We start from the raw sequence: 18,460 nt of genomic DNA, 5'->3' as shown, positions 1-18,460 counted from the left end.
AAAATAACATATTTGGCTGCCATACTATAATAATAAAGGGCTTCCCTTCTTAGGGAAGGGGGGTCCTTATTTATGGCAGATGAATTGGTGGTTATGGTACATGACAAAAAGGGCACAAACCAAAACATAAACATAATTTATAAATTGAAGATAAAGTCAGTTTCCTGCCTTGAGGTTTCATTGACTTGCACAAACATCTATTTTTAAAAATAACTGCCAATGGCAAAGGTGCAACAAATAAAAATTGTAGATTTAAATAGGTAACTCACTTCCTTTTCCTATCATTTTGCCATTCTTTTCATCATTGAAGGAGAAATTCCATAGCCATATCTTTAAGTAATCTTTAATAAGCCTAACTGAAAGTTTAGCTAATGTATGTATTATGCATATATACAGAAGTAAATTAGAGTATAGCTATTGTCTCCTTCTTACAGCCTGCATTAGAGAAACATGACTCAAACACTTTAGAATTCATTTCTAAATATCCATTAGTGTCTGGTTTATAATGTTTAAACTAGGATACAGGGGGTGATTGCTATTTGAAGAACTGCATGTGTCCTTATCTAAATTAAGTGTTTGAAGAACTGTGAAACATTATTACTTCAGACACTATGTTTACTCAGACACGTTTGTATACACTGCTAGGAAAAAAAAAATGTTTTTCACACCAGTCATTAGTTTACAGGTCACGCTAAACTGCATGTTCATGAACTGTTAGGTAGAAAAAGATCCCCAAAGAGATGCTTGAGGATCAACAAAAAAATGCATTGGAGGATCTTCTTTTGTATTTACTTGGATTCATTCAGAATGAATGTTTTAATTAAGAGTTGGAGTGTAAAACTGAGCACAAACCCGTAATTTCCTGCCATTTGACTTTAGACTTCCATAGAAGTCAGATTATAGATCATTCTGTTCTTCATTCTCATGCCTCATCTACCTGCATTGGAAAACAAGGTTTCTACAGGCATCTACCAACCCTTTTTAAATGGCAACAGAGGTTTTTGTTACGCAGGCAAGGCATCTCATCTCAGATACAGGAAAAGGGACTGTAAACAAATGAAGCAAGGACACAATTTGTGTACAACTACCATCAAGCCACTATTCCAGATTACTATTACCAGTCCGTTATTGCTTAGACATAAAGTGCATTTTCCCAGACAGACAATGACATAAACAGGCATAAAAGTACTTGCTTCCATGTTATTGAGAATACTATTCCCAAAAACAAGTTGTCTTGAGAAGATCTGTCTCCATGAAACTGGATCCGACAATGTTCTTCTGAATCTAATTAACACACTATCAGATAAATATCATCCAAACAGTACCACTAGTAAAAACAAATAATGAGAACAATAAATAGGAAACACTTACCGGGAGAAGAGTGTCACCCCCTCCACCCTTGCACATTTTGCCTATTGAGCTGTCTTTGAGATTAGCTGCCTGTTCTGAAAATGATATCTCTAAATTGATGTCAGTGTCCGAAAACGGCATGTCTTCAGCTGGGGTCTTCTGCTCGTCCATTCCAAGACTGAAATTTGGACCTGAAAACAATGTAAAAATACTCATAACCAACAGCAGCACAATTGAGCATCACTCAGTGCATGAGAATAAGTTTAAAACCAAGTAGAAGTTAATGCTGTGCAAGGGATGGACTTTCTGGTTGCAAATTCACCCATTTCTGCATTTTTTTTATGTCAGCTGAAAATGTAGCTTCTTATAAGGGTCCATCTTTTGTAGTTTTCTTGAACAATTCTGCCAAGGCATAGGGTTTTCTCCTATTTATCCATTATGAAAAGATAAAGCAAACCACCTCAAACAAACAGCAGATTCCCAGAATCTTCCAGAGCCAAACAGCTTTGGCATCAGAAGTTTCTTGCCATCAAACACTCTCCAGCCTCAAAGACTGTAACATCTTGCAAATAAATTAGCAATTCTTTCTGCTGTTAAAATTTCAAAAGCAAAAGAGAATGTTTCCTCTGTGATCCAAAGCATTAACATCTGGGAATAACAGGGAGTACACAGATCATGTCCTTTTCCCAACACTCCTGTCCTCACCTCAGTCTGAAGAGGCTATTCCTCAAACACTGTTTGGACATGTTTCCATGATACAGGGAAGGACTAAGTACACACCAATGGCCTTATTTCTCTTTCTTTGTTCCTTAAAGGAATCAAAAACTAGACTAACTTAGAACATTTTTTGTTTAAAAAAAAAAAACAAAAACAAAACAAAACAACCACAAAAAAACAGAAGGAAAAAAAGGGAGACGCGGTTCTGCTTTTAGAAAAAGAAGTTGTCTAATTTCATAGTAAATCAACCATTGCTTTTCAGTCTGAAGTTAAAATATATCATGAAAGAAGCAAGAGGAAAATTATGTTGTAAATAACACTATTTAATACAAAGCAACAAAGACAATTTAGCCAGAGAAAGATTCTGATCTCTCCACCATCTCTCTTGAGATGTACTTCTTAACACCCATGACTAGGTTCCTCTTACAAAACATTAAAAATACCTTGCAAGTATTTGTGATGGAATTCAGACTTTCTTAAAACCAGCGCAAATATAAACAAATCAGTCCTGCTCATTTCAGCAGGACCATGATTCTGCCACTGGCTCCTACTCTCAGGAGGCTGCAGCCTGTTCAAAGCTAACATACCACAACCGCAGGAAAAGTGTGATGGAAATGGATGTGAGCTGAGGAGAACCATGAGCAGTGCATATACTTTGGTGTAAGAATATTGTGCAACATAATACATTAATTTCTTTACACTGCTGTGGGAAATTTTTGTGTAGCCTGGAATAACTATGCTAAGTCAAGCCAGAAAAAAATTCCCAGAAAATAGTTACAGCTGCAGCAACATTTGACCTTGAAGCAAGGGAAAGGCTGCAGATGGGCTGATTAAGAGAGAAGGCATCAGGGAAGTGCTGCTCTACACTCATACTTTCAGTTGTCTGCAAAAGAGCTGAGCTGCAAGCACGCAACCCAAACAACATATGAAACATCAAGTTAAAAAAAATTACACCAACTAGAAAATTTTTCTGAATCATATCTGTGTCTAATTGAAAGACTATACACAGAACAAGACTAGTCTCTGATACTCTTTCAAATGAGTCCTGAAAAAGACCTCAGTCTGCCAGGGCCAAACTCAGAGGACCTGATAGACAGGGAAGTGGCTGCAGCCACCACAGCCACGCTCTGGTAGGGCACAACACTTTATGCAATCACTCCCAGTTCAATGTAATTGATCTAGAGCTGAGACACTTCCAGAGAGAGAAGGTAGATTTGAGTTAACACTTTGACTGTACTTACAACCAAGCAATGCTGTGAGAAATAGGATAAAACATTTCCAAATTTTGCCTGTTGCCTGTTTTTCTCACCACTTGCTTTTTCCAGAGTGGCTTCTGCTCACTTTCCATAGACCCCAAAAGATGTCCGGGGCATACGCTAAAGATTAAGTTGATCCTGAAACTAGAGCTGCTCCTTTCGCTAAAGAGATATATGAGACTCAGTAACCAAACATATCCAAGGTCAAATTCATCCTTGGCTTCGATCTTCAGCCTACCTGTGTGTATATCTGTATACATCACGTAAACTGTTTAAGCATCCGAACTAAAGGGAAACAGTTCTCTGTTCCCCCCAAGACTTTTGTCATGCTAATGTGGCCTATATGTGACCTACATACTTCCTACCAGCGTGGGAGGGATCTGATCTTAACAAACAATAAAGCAGTAGCTCCTATTTCAGTCCTGTGGCCATAGGAAGGTGCTGTGTAAAGCAGATGTCTTGGTAATGCTGTGCACATTTTAAAGGTCTGGAAATGTTGCTGTTGTGGGGAGTTTCTTCTTGCTCGTATAGCCTTGTTCCTATTGTTGTGCACTCATTAACTAGGAAGCAGCTGTAAGAGGATGCAGCTCTGGTGTTCTGCCAACCTGCCAACTGCATGCAGTATTTCATGAGAGAAATGGAAGTGTGATAACAAAAAAAAATAAAATAAACATCTATAAGGATATGGAAACAGTGTTTTACATTAGTCCTGTACCCATTCCTTCATTCACAGTGCTATCTAAAGATCAGATAAAATGATGGGAATTTGTCAGGAGTGGGGTGGGGGTTACATTTTGGGTTTCTTTTTAATAGGACATGGAAATAGCAGAAGCGTCAGCCTTGCTATTTCCTAGTTTTGCTACAGAATCTAAAGTATACCTCGATGGAGCTATGCTGATAGATCTTAATTTATATTTGGAAATGTGGAATGGCTAATTTAGGGTGTCTAAAATGCTATAATTCATAGATCATTTTAAATAGAAAATAAAAAGCTTTGTAATCTTTTCACTAACACTCTATCACTCTGGCCATAGATTACTTACTTATCATGTAAAGTGAAAAGCAGAAATAACCTCTCTAACTAAAAAATACAACCACATTTCAATATTTCTCCCTATCAAGAAGCAAACATTACAGCTCTTTATCCTAGTGTTACACATAGTTCATGCAATTCTTTCATCCACTTGCCAGATCATTATGCTTTGAGGCTGCCTTATACAGAAGTTTTATCTAACATTCTTCCCTTGTAGCTAATCCTGTGTGTTCAGAAGGACAACTGCAGTCCTGCAGTAAACTGACTTTTGCTGCTCCTCTATATAAGCTAATGAGTATTTAGCTTTTCATCTGCTTTATTCTTTCCTTTGTATTTCTTGAGAGGTCTCAACCAACATGGTTATTTACTCCTTTTCAAAGGCATCCAAAGAGAATTACTTTTTTTTCTTTTTCTTTCCTAGCTGTTGAATGCATTGCTAGCTTTGCAGGTCTTTAGTGACTGTTATGGATTGTTAAAATGATAACTTCTTTTGACAGCTTAATACATGACTCTGAATTTTCTTTTTGTTTCATGTAGACACATTCTGTACTTACATGAAACAAAGAAGCACTTAAAGCCAGTAATGAGGGTCCTTCCAAAAGAACTCAAATATTCATCTACCAACAAAAAATCTTAGGAACCCATTAAACTGTTCTGTTTGAGCAGGATCAGGCAGAAAAGAATAAAAATGTAATGGTTTCATTTATTCCCGGCATCTGCTTACATTGACTAGGCAAGGAACAAGGTGCATCAGACTGGCAAGGAAGGAGGAGTGAGCACAGGCTCACACAGCCCATGTATGCTCTAAGGGCAAACCATTACCATCTTCAGGCTGGCAGAAGAACTTGGGAATGCAGCTTTCAAATACCAAACTAGGAACAGAGTCATCACCTTTGGAGAAGGGCCAAACAGAGTCATTCAATCTAACAGTTTTAAGACATCTCAATTTAAGCTTTTGATTTTTTTCCATAATGTCCGAGATGATATCCATATTTCTCAGCTAAAACTGGTACTACTTCTCTGTCAAAGGGGGTTTCAATTTTAAAATAATGTCTTTGGATTTCGATTTCATAAATATTTTTTATTTCTGAAATACCAGGCATTGTTTACTTTTTGCCTTAAATTCATTCACTGCTTGTATAACACTAATTTGCTCATCATTCTGGAGGAAAGATCCCAGCAAAGCACTGAAACAGGTGCGGTGCTTTTAGTACCGCTGAACTTGCATGGTTTGACTGCAAATTGAACTGATTTTTTTCTTCCTGCTCCAATCTCGGGAGTAAAGCCCACTTTAGCATGTTGACAAGAGCAGAAGTGTATCAGGATGCAAGCAGGCTGCATTTGCCATCCACATCGCAATCTGTGCTGAGGAGAGCTAGCATATGGGATTTGCCTTTCAGAACTTCCCATTTCTGAAGGGTTCATCAGGGCCACTGGAAAAAAAGAACCAGATGTGATAAAAACTCTGTAATAATTGCTTGGTAATTTTCCAGTTCTGAATCCTACAGTGCAGTTTATTGACACAAGCACCAGGCATCTCTTCCTTCCCTTGTGCTGAACCAGCAATCTGGCAGTCCTCCCAATTTTTTACTGCTCTTATTGGAGTGAGGTTTGCTGAGAGGGAGGGAGGGAGGGAGGGAAGGATTAACAGCACTTCTGGAAACGCACTGATTTGTTGATGTTCAGGGCTGGTTTATATTCATCTCTGTCACTTCAACTTCCATGCACATCCCATATTGACTGTTGCTGTTAGAGTCTAATCCTAAAGTAACCATTTTTCCAGACTACTGCTGGTTAGTATGCTAGAACTGGAACAGAAGTTTATTTGGTGGCTTAATTACAGATAAGTAACTTGCAGTAGGGAACTTGATCTGCCTGACCGACTATTTAAGTGGCTATAGGGTTCAGTGTAGCACCTATGTGCTACCCAGTTCCCTGGAAGAAGAAAAAAACCCCAACATACAAACAATGCAGAACAGCAATGCAGTATCGTAAAGCTTAAATGGCTGCCAGTTAATATCCTGAGCTCTACAGTGATGGGTATGGTGGCATAACAGACGCGGTGCAACCACTACTTCAAAGAAACCGAAGATGATGCAGGGCAGCCAACTTTTATTACTGGACCTGAAGAACAGCAGAAAGCTTTGTCAAAGTCTCATCGAAATTCATACTCTCAAAACAGAAACTACGGAATCAGCTAAGGACTTCTGTCATCCTCTGTCCTAACTGGCTGTGAGAGGGAGGGGTCTTCCATGGCTACGGCACCCCTCTTGTGTAATCACACCCAGTCCTACACACACAGAATGCTACTTCTTTTCCATTTTCTTTAAACGGGTAAACAGCTTTTGTTCTTCCATCCCTGCTTTTCTTTGATTTATAGATACAGATATATAGCCATTTCTCACTTTCTTTGTTTATAGTCCTTTTGTTTTTGTTCTCTTGTGTGCACTGATGAGCTTATGTATAGTGCTTCATTTCCTGTACTGTACAGCAGAGATAAACCAGAAGGGATAAATTAAGGATCAGGAAAGACCTAAGCATAAACTATGCCTCCTCATCTGGGAGGACACTTCTCCCAGATGACTCCATTATAAGATGATCACTGGTAACAAACAAGGTTTCCCAGACGGCACAAAGGACACTATCTGCAGCCACACTTAAAAATTTTACAACACTACAGCAACACAGGCCAGAACAGGTTTCTCATAAGAATTTCATTTTCTTTTGCTGAAAAGTTACTGGAACCTATGTAGTACCTTGTGTAGTTGAAAGCCTATAAACCAAAAGGGAAAAACAAACCAAAACAAACAAACAAACAAAAAAGAACAAAAAACAAACAAACAAAAAACCAAAAAGAAGAGAGTTGTTTGGCATTACCTTTTGTTCCATCTTGTGTTTCACTCTTATTTTCACTTGTTCTCACAGTTGAGGGTTCACTTCCATCACAGACCTAAGAAAGGGACAATAAATATGCATGCCTATAAAAACCAAATGCATGGTTGTAGAAAACGCCTTTGACTCTGTGCAGCATTAAAACACACACTCCTGCAATTCAAGAGCATGCAGAAGCACACCTGTGTGTTTCAGTAGAAAACCTTTTGCCAAAGTTTAAGGGGATCTGAAATCTAGGTAATTAAAAAAGTAGTAATTAACTCTATTCCCTCCTCTTCAAAAAAGGATAAGTGGGTATAAGAATTTTCCAGAGTTGCAAAGAATAAGAAAATGTATTCTTTGACCTGAAGCCATACTTTTCACTGGAAAAGATACGGAAAGGGAACCTGGAGGAGACATTTTGACTTAGTCCAAATTCTTTCCTCTTGCAAAATCTTACACAGTTGCCTCCCCTACAGAACCACCCCATCCCTTTTGCAGGGCAGTCTAACATTAATATCTGTGTTTACAGCTTAGATTCCGAACAGCAAGATTAGGACACTTTGAAGAGACAACAAAACGGGAAAGGATTTGAACCATCTTCTCCTTTCTACAATGCTGCGGTACCCAGTCTAAAAATTTGTCACATTCCATGAACAGGATGATATCTACTATAGAAAAAAATATTTCAGAATGTGTAGAAAATCTACACTCATATATATATATATATGGGTGTATATATATGGATATAATTTGTGTGTAAAAACATACGGGTCTACCCACGAATTATTTTTATTAACTCAGATAAACAATGAGTGTTTAGCACTCTGGATTTTTAATTGTATTTTACTCAAGCACTGTATAACTCCATACTTGCTGAGAAAAAAAAATAATCAAGTTCTAAAGATTTTTCTTACCAACACAAACCTGCATATTTACTTTTTTTTTTTAATTAGGGATCTTGAGAGGTGGAAGGAGATAGCAACTGCCCAGAAAATTATCACTGTTTCACAGAGCAGTAGAAGCAGCCTGCGAAGCTGTCAAGGTACCAAAAGCGTAGCTTCTCTTTGAGAATACGGCAGGAAATTTAGTAGAAACATCAACACAATTGTGTCGATGCGAAACATCAACACTATTGTTTTACCTTTCCTCCTGCTTTCCTCCAGGTGAAGGGAGGTTACAGGATTTTTGGAGGCTATTATTAAACTGGAATGACTTCATACAGCTGCAGATGGCTTCAGTCCTCTTTCATTACAAAAAAAGCTTTCAAATAATGGGAGAGTTACAAAGCGCTGAGACAAGTTACCTAGGGAGGCTGCGGAAGCTACTTCACTACAGGCTTTCTGTGACAGATTAGATGAATAACCACAAGCAATGATTTCTGAATAATTATCTTGCCTGGGAGAAAGGAATGCAGGACAAGTTTGAAGGCCTACACTTGCATTAGTTTATTTCAGCCAAGGAGACAGGTTTAGAAGGATTCTTTTTTTCCCCAGTTATTTCTATACTTAATAAATATTCTAACTTTCTGATTTATACATCTTAAAGGGCTACAATAATTTGTCTGTTTGCATTACTGCTCACTTCTGTCATCAATATCAAAACATGTAGTTTAAGAGACACAGAAGTCTACTGAACACCGTGACATACGATTTTCAAACATTACAATGTGTAGCTTAAATACAGGAACATGAGTATTTCTTGAGCTTTACTGAAATAACATACTAGAAAGGGAAATTACACTGCTTTAAGCCACAGGATATTTTACCTAAATTGCTCTGCTATTATATCTTGTAATTTTTAGGTATAGTCAATTCCAAATCAGATCCCAGAAAGCTTTTATGGAGTTAATATCGCTTCTGCAACCACATGCAAAGCAGAACAGTGAAAGGGAAGTTGTGCCTCCAGAAAATACATTTGAGCTTGCAAACTCCCCCCCCCCCACATTTCACTTCTACTGAATTTGAAAGGAGTTGCCGAAGGAGAGGAAGCTGTTGGGAGAAGGAGGAAGTTAAATCCCCTCAAAATTTGCCATGCTTTTCACCGCCACTACCACTGCGCTGAATGGTGGCAGCAGCAGCGAGAACGAGGAATGGGGCTGAGGTCAGGTCAGTTAGCTGTGCATTTTCATCAGGTCGGTCTTCTTACGACTGAAGATCTCATTGCTTTTGAGGAGCAAAGAAGAAACATACACTTCTCCACAGAAGAAGAATTCTGATCATAGTTTCCATTTCCCTCCTTCCCCTTTGCTGTGTACGGGAGAGGAACTCTCCTGTTTGATACCCCATGAGAGGAGATCCTTCAGGACCTGTCAGAGCAACTTCACACACACAGTTTAACGGCACGCATAGGCCCGGGGAGTTAGAACAGAGTCTAAGCCCCCCAGCTGAAAGGCATAAAGACCTAGCCAATATAGGGCAGGTTAGGTTGATGTCCCTTTATTTTCCTTTTAAAAAAAGAAAAAGAAACAAGAGCACCAGTAAGAGGTACTGCCCCCTATCTGGCAGACCCCTCAGGATGGCTGCAGGGCACTACTACCCAGAGATATAAGTGGGCTTTTGGTAGCTGTTTGGGTGATTGTTGTCATGAATTTTGCACCTGCGTTAAAATTAATTCAGATTAATATCTTGACTGTGGAGTGGTTGTTTTATTAATCACCTTTAAGTAAGACGGGGCCAATATATGTACTTCTTTCTACATACTAAAATTGTTTAATGCAATGTCAAGTCTGGACCACGGCTATTCCCACAAATTCAGTAAAAAATTCCCTTGGAAATCAGTGAAAAGTTAGACACAAATCTTCTGGAAACATCCCTTTTATGTCTGTGCATCCCTCTCCTCTCCCCTCACCCTTACATGTCCCTCTCTTTTCTCTGCCAGAATCAAATGAAATGATGGACAGGAACTTACTTTTCCCTTTGAGTCATTTTGTACCCTGAAGATATCTCTGACATCAGGAATCTGGTGCTGTTTGTTTTTTTTCCTCATGGTTTGTGTAACAGTCTCTACGCGCTTTTCTACCGCTGCCTTCTGGGTTCGGGTCAGTGTGGACAGAAACACCACACTTTCCAGGGAGTCACCAGAGCTCTCACCAAACAGATTTGATAGACCTGCCTCCTTCAGCCATTCTTCTTCCAGTTCTCCCTCTGAGCAAGGCAAAGAGAAAAAGGCATAAACGTTGGCTTTCAAGTACTGTTAAGAACACTGAATGTTAATAACATGACATAGTTAATGCAGTTCACAGGGAAAGTACCAAGCGGATCCACAATTAGGAACAATTACTTACATTATCATGACTTGGAAAGAAGCTATTGTTTCTAAAGAGCTTCAAAAGGGTTAACATATGATATCAAAGCTTTTAAAATAGTTAATGCAATACAGATTGCTATGGGGCAATCTTTATTATAATCTACAGCACTTCTATTAAATCATATACCATTTTATAAATGTATCTAGATATAAATGTGTACGGGGAAGTCTGAAAGTCTCTGATCATTGATGCTTCAATGATTTTTAGTTCAATCCTCAATCTCTTTAGCTCCTTTACTGATATGGTTCTGCCCACTTTTCTTGATACATTAATCCTACAGCTCTCCACTAGCTCAATTTAATGAAGGACAAACCAGACCACAGGTGTCACCTTAATGCTATTTTTAATCAGTTCTTATGACATGGTCTGCAGCCTGCTGACAGCCCACAAAACAATTGTTGCTTTAGTCTTATTGCTGATAAGGTATCCTTTATTGACAGATCACTGCACATGAAAGAGGAGAAAGCTATTAAATACTGTCAGCGATGGCAAAACTTCTGCTTCTGAAATCAGTATCTCTCTAATGATACTTTCTTTGAAAAATTAAGTTCTGTCCATAGCAGCTGAGCTTGTGCTGCACGCCAACAACCCTCTCAAACTTTCAAGCAACATTCCCATTTATCCGATATCTAGAAGTACTCCAAAGCTGACATGTTGATTTCACTATTGACTGTGGTTTCCCACAGTGCCAAGTGCACATCCAAGTGGGCACCTGAATGTAAAAAGCATTCAGAAAACAGACACAAAATTTTAAGTTTGAATTTTGCTATGGCTGCATGGCCAAACACTGCGCCTCTGAATAAACTCTCTCAGATTTTGTTATTAGGGCTGGAAAGATGGGCTACACCCATTCTCCAGAGCAGATGTGAGCAACGTATATGTCCTCTCTTGCCTTCTTGCCTTTGCACGGCCGTGTCTCAAACAAGCCCCCGCCCAGGGAGGCACATCAGCCAGATGCTGTGTCCCACACATTCAGGAGTACTCATACCCAAGTGAGGTGCTGCACATTAGGCAAAGTGTGGGGCAGAGCAACACCTACTCAAGCTGATCAACTCAAATGAGCTGACTCACTTGGGCTTCATGCCAGAGTCAGTGGCTCGAGCTGGAGCAGTAACTAGAGGGAAGAAGGATATATAAAAATAAATAAGGAAATTGTGGGTTTTGGAGTGCAGAGCCTGTAAGCACAGCAGCACCAGTGAGCTGGCATAAGAGAAGAGGCCCATGCTTTGCACAACGATGGGCTCTGTGGCTCTGGAGACAGCCTCACAGCTCTGTCAGATGCCCTGCTCCCTGGGCACACGGGCTCGGAGCCTTGCTGCTTTCTCCAGAAGCCACTTTGCTACCCTCTTCAGAGCACTTGTAAACAGTGGTGATGTTTCAAAATGCCCAGGGACGCAGAAGTGCAAATCCCTTTGAAAGCTAATAGAGTACATCTTCTCATTCATGGAGAGGCCATACCAAAATGCAAACCTCAGCATTTTAATTTACTGAGGCTGTGGGCCTCTTGTAAGAATGGGAGAGAGGCAAATACTGTTAAAAAATATTTTTTTGAGATAATAGAATTAAGGACATTACTCCTCTTTCATCTGATAGGACACGAAAAATAAAGAAATTGCCCAACTTCTAAGATCATGGCCTCAGGAGTGGCCTATAATGGATGCTTCTGAGAAACACAAATAATACAACTGAACAGTCACAATAGTTACAAGCGTAGAAAGTTACTCACTAAACTTAAACCGGTTAATCATTGGCTTGTCTTCTAAAGCGTGAGGTTTCTATCCACAATAGCTACAATAACGAACAACATACACAAAGAGTGAAAGGGTAAGTTAGTTTAACAGCAAACTGCAAATAAAGCTTCAATTGTTGTGATTTGCAAGTACAGGCACCTTTCTGATGTTCTGCAAATACAATTTAAAGGAAAACCAGCCTTTTACGTATCTCCGATACAATTCTCTTTCAGGGCACTGCCTGTTTCTGGTGATACACATCAGAAACAACAGAATTTTCAAAGTAGATGTTCAGCAGAGTGACCTCCTTCTTGATTTAAGTATGTTTGATCAGTGCCATCTCTTGAAATAAGACTTAAAGAAAAATCCCTAAATCAGCAAACTGATGATCATTCACAAGAACAGATTTCATTACCATCTGGCTCTTTCACAACAAGTGCTACTCGTTCCTCATGATTATTTCCTCTGGTTTCATGGATGTTTTCAAGTTCTTTCCAGTAGTCATCCATAGACAGTTCATCCAAGGAGTCCTGGGATCCTGAGCGGTCAAATGATGCTCCATCAGGGGTCTTCTTGGAATGGTCATGGTTCATTGTATATTGGCCAGACCGACGGCTACAAACATAAACCAAAAAGCAATTCTTGGTTAGCATTTTAAGATACAGGATATATTAATATCTGTGAAGGCAGTTAGTGATGAATTGTGTCAAAGTATCAAAGAAAACTACTGTCAACAAGCAAACCAAGAAATGAAAAATTACTTTTAATATCTGGAATATATTCTTAATTTAACATTTCTACTATACATATCTCCCAATCTAGAACGGCACAGGAGTCTGTATTAAAGAGGAAATAATGAATCCAAGTTGTAGTAATCCTCTAATTCAACTCACAACAGTCAGTTCCACAAACTTCATGGTACATATCTTCCTAGTATTGCCATTCATAAAGACTTTTTCGAAAGTGCCTTTCTGCCTGAGTAAATTGTTATATCTTGATAGTACCTGAACTTTTTTCCTTTGCTACTCTGCTTTCATAAATGTTTAGTCTGGTATCTATGACCTTAATTACAGCTGGGAAAGGACAAAGTAGAATTATTGAAGTTAACAGCTTGTGAAGCAAACGGTTGAGTCCAAACATTTAATAAAGGCCACTATTTGTTTCTATCTTGCTTACTCTTTGATTGAAAGCTTACCATTTTTATAGTTTGAGTTACTAGTTTTTGGTTCACTCTGCCAAATGGATGTTGCTAAGGCTTTCAACAAGGATCTTTCATCTTAAGTATAGCTGCAACTAGAAAGAAGAAACCAACAAGCTGAAACCCCTAGGTCTCCTCTTGACCTAAGTCATTGGCAAAAATTACCACTTACCTAGCTAAGAATTCCTCTTAAAAAGTGCAAAGGTTATAGTGATGTCATTGAATTTACAGGTCATCCCTATAGCTCAATATACCAAATCAAAAGCCACAAACTGATTCAGAGTATCAGAAAGAGGACAGGGATTATATGAGTAGCAACCTGATCTAACTTCAGAGTTGTTCCTACTTTGAGTGGGAGGCAGATTGGACAAGATGATCTGCAGTGGTCCTTTCTACACTAAGCTACGCTACTATTATGACAGCATATCAAAATTCTTCCTTGTCTTAAAAAATAGTAAGTTCTTAACATTTCATGAACAGTTTCAGATGTCTTTTATGTCTGAATTTGAATCCATATTCTAAAAAAGGAGGCACAGTTTGGGGTTAAGTAATAAATATTACTTATTCCAAGAGAAAAACATATCAAAGATCAAGCATTGTGGATTTATCACAATGTAAACACAGTAAATTAAGTCCTACCTTCCCATTTGGCTGACTTTGCAAGTTTATCTAGAATTAAAACAAAAATACCTCGTCCTTACATTTTATCTTGGGACAACTAACGCTTGTTAGCTGCCCCTAAGTAAAAAAGCCATACCTTTCTCTCTGGAGATAAGCCCCTTGTGTGTCCAAGTCACAAATCCTTTCACAGCACGTGCTTGATTCTCTGATAAGAAATACTAACTATATGGACTTTGCCTTTAAAGGTAAAGAGCCTTATAGAAGGACTCTGAGTTTCCACCTGCCCTGCCTCTGCTCCAGGTACAAGTTAATAAATGACAATGAATTACCAAGCTAATATGCACCCCAACACCATTCCTTAACCTGCCCTTATTTGAAAGCCCAGGAAATAAAATATACAAAGGAGTATTTAGCTTCTGCATCAATGGCAATAAGAACGTCGTGCTAGTAGTGCATGTTACCCAATAAATACGATTTCTCCATGTAGCTACCTTGGCTCTTAAACTTCTCCTGACAGCCGTGTCCTGTGCGTGACCTGTGCTGCTCGTGAATCCCACACTAATCACTGCAGAAAGGTGTTCATGGAGCCACATCAGAAGCGTCCCCAGCAGCCGATGGCAGTGACGAAGCAGGTCGGGCTTCCCAGGCCTTGCCCAGGCTTCCCTCCTCCTGCGGCCGAAGGTGCCCGGAGCAGGCTGGGTCTCCCTCTCAGAAACAGACTGTACACTTGAACCGCAGCCGGAGTGAGGTCAGATTTCAGATTATCATCCCTGGGTTTAACCCCGCGGAGCTGCTCGGCAGCTCTTCGGTGGCCTTTCACCTTTGGAACAACCTGCTCTCGCCGACCCACCTCAGCTGAAATTTAACCACCGCAGCACACCATGCAAAGATAAAACCAACAGACTGAATATGATAAAAGCGCGCACTTTGCAGGGCTCTGGCAGGCTGTGGTGGGATATGCTGCAGCAGGCCACGGATCTGTGCCACGCTTCCATAGAAGTGCTCCTCCTGTCCTTCCAAAAATCCAGCTCCTTGCCTTCCCCAGAGTAAGTCCTGCCTCAGAGAAGAGAAGTCTGTGCCCTGAAATGTGCAGCTAATACTCGGCACACAGCACTCCAGGCCTTTTTCAGGTCCTGTGAGCATTTGCTGTACATTAAAAACACTCCATTAACTCTCTGAGACTGTGCCCTGCCCTTCAATCAGTCGCTGCTCACAGGCCCGCTCCACTCCACCAAACATAAGCCGCTTTTCTTGTCAGGCTCTTCCCGGCCCCACCTGTCCATCTCTCATTAATCAACCAACACAGCAGCTCCCAACTCTGAGCGGGGCAGTAACGCCACTTCTACTCATGAAAGCCCCCCGAGAAGGACACGAAGGACCAGAGGAACCTTCCAAGAAATATCCACACGCAAACCTCATCACTCTGCTGCGAACCTCTCCTTCAAAACCCATGCTGCCTTAGGCCCATTCACAGCCCCGGCGCCAGCCGGCAGCACTCGCGCTCCTTGGCCACTGCCACACCACTCCCCCTCCACTCGCCCATTACTTGTCTTCCCTCAACAGACTCAGTCAACCTCCCTGTCCCCAGTTTCTGCTTGGACTGCAAACCCGTTCAAAGCCATCCTGCGTTTGCCCACATCCACAATTCACATTGTTACGGGCTAGGACAGACAGAGGCTCGGGCTGGGAGAGAACAACTGCTAAAACTTTAGCTGACGGAGCAGCTCAGATCTGATTTTCACTTCAGTTGGTTCAAGGATTCTTGCTTTGCATACCCCACCAGAGAAAGATGCTGGTGAAGCAGTACTTGGTGCATAATCTGCACAGCAGTGCCTCTAAGCATCCTCATCTCTGCCCCTCCTATGAACCCCTGTGCACAAAGAGGCACAAACAAAAAAGACCCTTTGCGGATAATGAGGACAGTCTTGATACCACAAGGTTGGTGTAGACGAGAAAAGAAAAATCGTTTTTAAAAAACCACAGCATAGGGAAAAAATAGGTTGCCAATTAAGATTTTTATTTTTGTGTATCTGTTGACAAGACCAAGAGCACAGGATTTCTGCTGTGACCTTCCACTAAATTCAGTCCTTCTCCAAACATATGCTTAGTAAGCACTAGTTGCTATCACACAATAAAACGCACAGGTGGGAATAAATTAAGGCCAAGCAAAAAAGAGGGGAGAAAGGGAAAAGAAATCAATCTCAGTAATAATACTATAAGGAATCTGGAAGAAAGATATGTTTTTAAAAATAATTAATTCCACATTCACAGAAAGACTCATTAAAAAAAAAATCTTAAAAAAGTATTTCAAATGCCTCATGTTGCAAGCTTTAAAATTTTGTAGAAGTCAGCTTTCCAAAAAAACTATCAGCAGGAAACAAGCACAGTTCATTACAAATAAAGCTATTGCTGTGGTTGCAGAAAACAGGCTACTTCTCCAGCACTTTATTAAGTTTTTAGGTGTTTAGTTTTTCTATGTAAAATTTGAAAAATGCAGCTGCTTTTCACAAGTATCTTCAAGGAGATCTCTTCTCTTCCCCCAGAAAATGTAAGTTACTGCTAACAAATACAGTCACTTAAAGTAATTTGCAAACACTACTCTTCTAGCCTTTCAGATTACTAAATGGTAAGTTTAGTCTCCAGCAGTTTTTTCCCCCTCAGAAAACTCATATTTTCATTAAGATCTTCACTAACAACACTCTCAAACTCTATTAAAATCTTATTAACATCTATTTCCAATCGTTAGTAAAGAGTTTACTCTCCAAATAGCTTTCCAGGGAGCAGTGCAATACTCTCATTTCCAAATTCCACAGTCAGTTCTGACCTCTGATACTCAGACACGCGCCCTTTGCAGCCAATGAGATTTTTGCCTATTTATGTCAGTACAAAACTGAGCCCTCAGATATAAACCCCGTTCTTCAATATAGTTATTGCAGCCTCTTACCAGAGTTAATCTTCTTGTCTCACCCACCGGAGATGCATTTATTTATTAGAAACATCGAGGATGTGAAACAAAGCACTCCAGCTCTTCCAAAGGGGAGCTATTAAAAACAATTCTTGTAATGAACACCATTCCTTACATTTACAAGGAAAGAAACCAGATTTAGGTTATTTCACTAAGCATTGATGAGCTTCACATTGTGGCAAGTACTTTAGGAAGAAGAACTGTGCATAAATATTTTCTTCAGCCTTTCCTTTTGTGACCAACTGTGTCCTTTCTCAGCTTGTAAGAAAATATGACTCTTCACATTAATCATTGTTTTACACCACAGTAAAAATGTGCTTTTTTTCAGGTTCTGTCAGTCTGATTTTGATTTCATCAACAGTCACTTTATACTAGTCCAGGTGTCTTTATTCCTTATTTTCTTTCCTGTGAAATCTAAATCTCCCTGTCTGTTCCAATGCTTTTTTAGCAGTTCATAACTGATATTTGTCATGTGTCAACTATAGCAGCTAGAGGTTAATCAGTTAACTAGTAAGGTATACTTTAATGGCAGATTAAATTAAAGACTTTAATTTCAGATAAATTCAGTTTGCAAAAAGATAATTTTGCCTTTACTTCCATTTTTCTCACTCAAAAATTAAGGACTATGCTGTGTTTTAAAACAGTGAGTGATGAGAAGAAGATAATCTTTTGTCATTTCCATAGTGCTAGCCACTAATTTTGGATCTGAATACGATCTTTCTAGATTGCTATACAAACATCATAATTGTATGGTATCCGTATATACTCTATATATATGACTACGCATCTATTGGATGTGTAAATATAATGAAAAGCAGAAATACTAAATGCAAGGATCCCCATGGTCGTAACAACTAAGGAATATAAATACACTGTTGAACCAAGTATAATAGATTAACACTGCTGAAAGAGAAGTGAAGTTCCTCTAACAGGATTATTGCAGGAGAGATCACCAGCTCCAGGAAAGGACAAAGTCCAGCTACTAAATACTGTACGAACATAAAGCAAAAAGACACCAGTCTCTACAATTTGTTATCTTCTACCTGAAAAAAAACACAACAATGGATGAAATGCAAGTGAAAGGGAGGAGTGGAAAACACCTCTTCTACCTACACATTAGGTATTTCTGTACAGGGTACTTTTTTCAGCTGCTTTTGCCAAATTTTGGAATTCAAAATTCAAGCCTGGATCTTTCCTGAATAAAAACTGTCACAACTATAAAAAGTGTCACAAGTGCAACAAGGGAAGAGGCCATCTGATTAATTACTGGATTTAACCTTAACTGGGATTCTACTCTTTAGTGCTAAACAAATACTGCCCTTTTTCCACAGCTGCCTAACAAAGCCTATGGGAGTCTTAAACATTGTCTTTAAACAGGTTCCAAATTGAAGGGCAATTCAACTTTCTAC

At 39.5% G+C, this 18,460-nt stretch overlaps 1 protein-coding gene across 7 annotated transcripts in view; it reads right to left on the bottom strand.

The window, feature by feature from the left end:
• ARHGAP18 (Rho GTPase activating protein 18) overlaps nt 1–18,460 on the bottom strand; it is a 97,858-nt gene that overhangs the window by 28,839 nt on the left and 50,559 nt on the right. For 4 of the 7 annotated variants that reach the window (XM_063329623.1, XM_063329622.1, XM_063329624.1 and 1 more), the window contains 4 exons: nt 12,683–12,882; nt 10,138–10,373; nt 7,234–7,306; nt 1,372–1,541 (listed from right to left, as the gene is read on the bottom strand). In XM_063329623.1, the coding sequence (XP_063185693.1) occupies nt 1,372–1,541; nt 7,234–7,306; nt 10,138–10,373; nt 12,683–12,882 (679 nt within the window). Of the gene's footprint in view, nt 1–1,371; nt 1,542–7,233; nt 7,307–10,137; nt 10,374–12,263; nt 12,326–12,682; nt 12,883–14,222; nt 14,322–14,577; nt 14,876–18,460 lie in introns of those variants that run through there. The other 3 variants (XM_063329625.1, XM_063329627.1, XM_063329628.1) reach the window with 3 other exon arrangements.

The sequence above is a fragment of the Chroicocephalus ridibundus genome, chromosome 3 (assembly GCF_963924245.1).
Source record: "Chroicocephalus ridibundus chromosome 3, bChrRid1.1, whole genome shotgun sequence".
Taxonomy (NCBI): domain Eukaryota; kingdom Metazoa; phylum Chordata; class Aves; order Charadriiformes; family Laridae; genus Chroicocephalus; species Chroicocephalus ridibundus.
Note: the sequence above shows the minus strand (reverse complement) of the source record. Positions and strands in the feature narration are given on the sequence as shown.